Source organism: Belonocnema kinseyi, chromosome 8, assembly GCF_010883055.1.
Source record: "Belonocnema kinseyi isolate 2016_QV_RU_SX_M_011 chromosome 8, B_treatae_v1, whole genome shotgun sequence".
NCBI classification, from domain to species: domain Eukaryota; kingdom Metazoa; phylum Arthropoda; class Insecta; order Hymenoptera; family Cynipidae; genus Belonocnema; species Belonocnema kinseyi.
This window is the reverse complement of record NC_046664.1, coordinates 62,587,570-62,590,197: the sequence shown is the minus strand read 5'-3', so window position 1 is coordinate 62,590,197 and position 2,628 is coordinate 62,587,570. Positions and strand designations below refer to the sequence as shown.

The 2,628-nt window shown below is 34.4% G+C and overlaps 1 protein-coding gene across 1 annotated transcript in view; it reads right to left on the bottom strand.

The window, feature by feature from the left end:
- LOC117177764 (protoheme IX farnesyltransferase, mitochondrial) overlaps window positions 1-2,044 on the bottom strand; it is a 21,614-nt gene extending 19,570 nt beyond the window's left edge. The window contains exons 1-3 of the mRNA XM_033368672.1: window positions 1,885-2,044; window positions 1,630-1,752; window positions 1,235-1,538 (exon numbers count right to left, since the gene is read on the bottom strand). Coding sequence (XP_033224563.1) covers window positions 1,235-1,538; window positions 1,630-1,707 — 382 coding nt within the window. The 5' untranslated portion in view covers window positions 1,708-1,752; window positions 1,885-2,044. The remainder of the gene's footprint in view (window positions 1-1,234; window positions 1,539-1,629; window positions 1,753-1,884) is intronic.
- Window positions 2,045-2,628: the final 584 nt, after the last annotated feature.

Here is a 2,628-nt window from a genome sequence, read left to right as displayed (position 1 = left end):
TCATCATTTTCATCGGAATCCCATTCCGATTCGGAGTTTGTTGCAATTTTTGAGGCTTTACGCTTTGGCATTTTTTTTTTGCTGGGTGTACTCGAAAATTCCAAGGATGACAATGCGGTGAAGGTGTGGTTTGATGTCAGAGTGCAATAAAGGTTACGGAGAAATATGAAAATTTTTTATTGAAAAACTATGCGCTTTTCGGAAAATTTGTCAAGAATAAAAAGTTCTTGTAATCAGCCGAGAAATACGCCTGAATTTTTCCGGAGCGTTTTGAGCAAATTCAGGCGTATTCCTTGGCTGGTTACAAGAACTTTTTATTTTTGATGATTTTTCCGAAAAGCGCATCGTTTATTGTAAAAAAATTCATGAATGTTTTCACAAAAATTTTGCCATTAAGACGCCATTTTGAAAATACTAAAACGAAAAATCGATCTTTAAACCATGGATTCTCAAAGTTTAGACATTTATTCCACCGGTTAGTGAGATTCCAGGTTAATTACAGACTGGAAAAGCTTTGGAAAATGGTTCACAAAAAAAAATAGGCACGAAAAATCACGTTTTTTTTGTTGTTTAAACTGCATTTTGGGATAATAAATAAATTTTTTGAGGAATTTCATTGGCACCGTCGGAAAGAGGAGATCTTAAGCAATAAAAATATATGTGTCTCAATTTTTTCTAGTGTTGTATAGTCTTAGTTATTGGCCGTTGAAAAGCAGTGTCCCGGTAGTGGCGTTTTGGCCGTTTAAGGGTTAATTCACAAAAGTTTATAACAATTACTTATTTTTTCATTTTTTCGATAACCGAATTTTTCCCATTTAAAACCCCATGTTAATTTCAAAATCCCGGGGGCACGGGTTAACATTGAAAGCAAAGAGAAAACAAATTACGGATTTTCTTTAAAAAAAAAAAACAAATTGTGAGGGGGGGGGGGGGGGGGGGGGGGGTCGATCCCAATAAATCGAATTTTTGCAGGTATAAATTTGGGTTCGTGAACGCCATAATTAAAAAATATAAGTAAAGTGTAAGTATTATCGTCTTATTACTCCTTGAAGAAAATTCCCAAAAGCCCCCACCGAAAAATTTTCTGGATCCGCCCTTGTCTTGGAAAAATGCTCTGATTTTGGCGCCTTTTCACCTTTGAATTTTTCTGACAAAAGACATTTCCCGATTTCCAGATTTGATGTAATCTGCCGTCAAACTTACTTAATATAACAAAAAAATTAATTATACTCACAGGTAAGTCTTGCCTTAGAGAGCATCAGACAATATTTATGAAGTTTCGTTGCATCGAATTCAAAAAATTTCCATTTCACTGTTTTCTTTACAGGAATTTCTTGGACAATATGAGTAATTTTATTCCGAAGAGGCTTTGAATCACCGGTGGAAGTTGGACTAGGTATTTCTGTTATGTCAGGAGGAAACATAAACTTTGGATTGGCAACAATTGTGTGTGCTCTTTGCTTGTTTGACACTATAAGGCAAGGCGGTTCTTGCAATGGTGATGGTTTTACTGCTGGTTTCCCTGCCCCAGCAGAAAACTAGAATAATATTTAATAGGCATTCATTTATAAAAATATTTAAATATGTATTGTTCCCTCTTGATTAGAATATTATTGGTTAGAAACTTACGGTAACAGCGAGTGTTTTCGACAAAGTTGGACATGATATTTTCCGACAGAGTTTTGCCGTGTGTAAAACAAATATCATGTTAGAAATCCCTCAGAGTTAACACACTAGCCGGTTATTCTCATCCTGAAACGGATCGCAAATATCGTCAAGACCAATTTAAAAGGCAACATGCTCGATTGCCCCCTTTTTTAAATCACCCCTGATCATCACGTGCGAATTATCACTTTCGTATAATCGGATAAAATTGAAACTTGCCTTATTAATGTTAGTTTTAGCTTATCTTTCGGTTTTATATGAAGACATTATGAAAAATCAGATATTGCATAACGTGTCGTTCTTTTAATAAATATACACGATGCACCTTGTCAAAAGTAAAGCAGAAGGAACAGAAGCAGAAGACTAAAACCAGAAAAGAACCATTGAGGCAAGAGTGAGACATTTGTATTTCCTTCTCATTTTGCTAATGTCAAATTCACACGATTTTGACGTATTTGCAAATTGCATCTGTTCGCCGGGGCCCTCTGGTGTTGATCTGTTGAATTGTTGAACGCCGCCAAATTTTAATTTAATTTATTTAAAATATTTTTGTTTAATTATACAATAGAGGTTCCTTGCGTAAAGTGAATATAATAATATAGAATTTTCAGCAATACAACAATTGCTGTTTATTCAGCGTTGAGTTAGTTTAACTGTAGGTCACGCAGTCTTACAATTTAAAAGGTTTTTAATACTTAAAATTATTAAAAATTTGATTTACGCCATCGAGAACACGTAGGAATTCGTCAAAGGGTTCTTATTTTTAATTTAAAACTTATTTTAAGTCGTTCTGTCAACTACGCATAATGTGACCCCAATCAATAGCTAATTCCGTCCTCACTATTTAAGTTATCCACGCAAAATCGGTAAGTGAGCCATATCCAAATATCATCAACAAGTCCCTGAATCTATTATTTTAGCCTCTTATTTATGTTAAAAGTATATTAAAAACTATGCAGGATA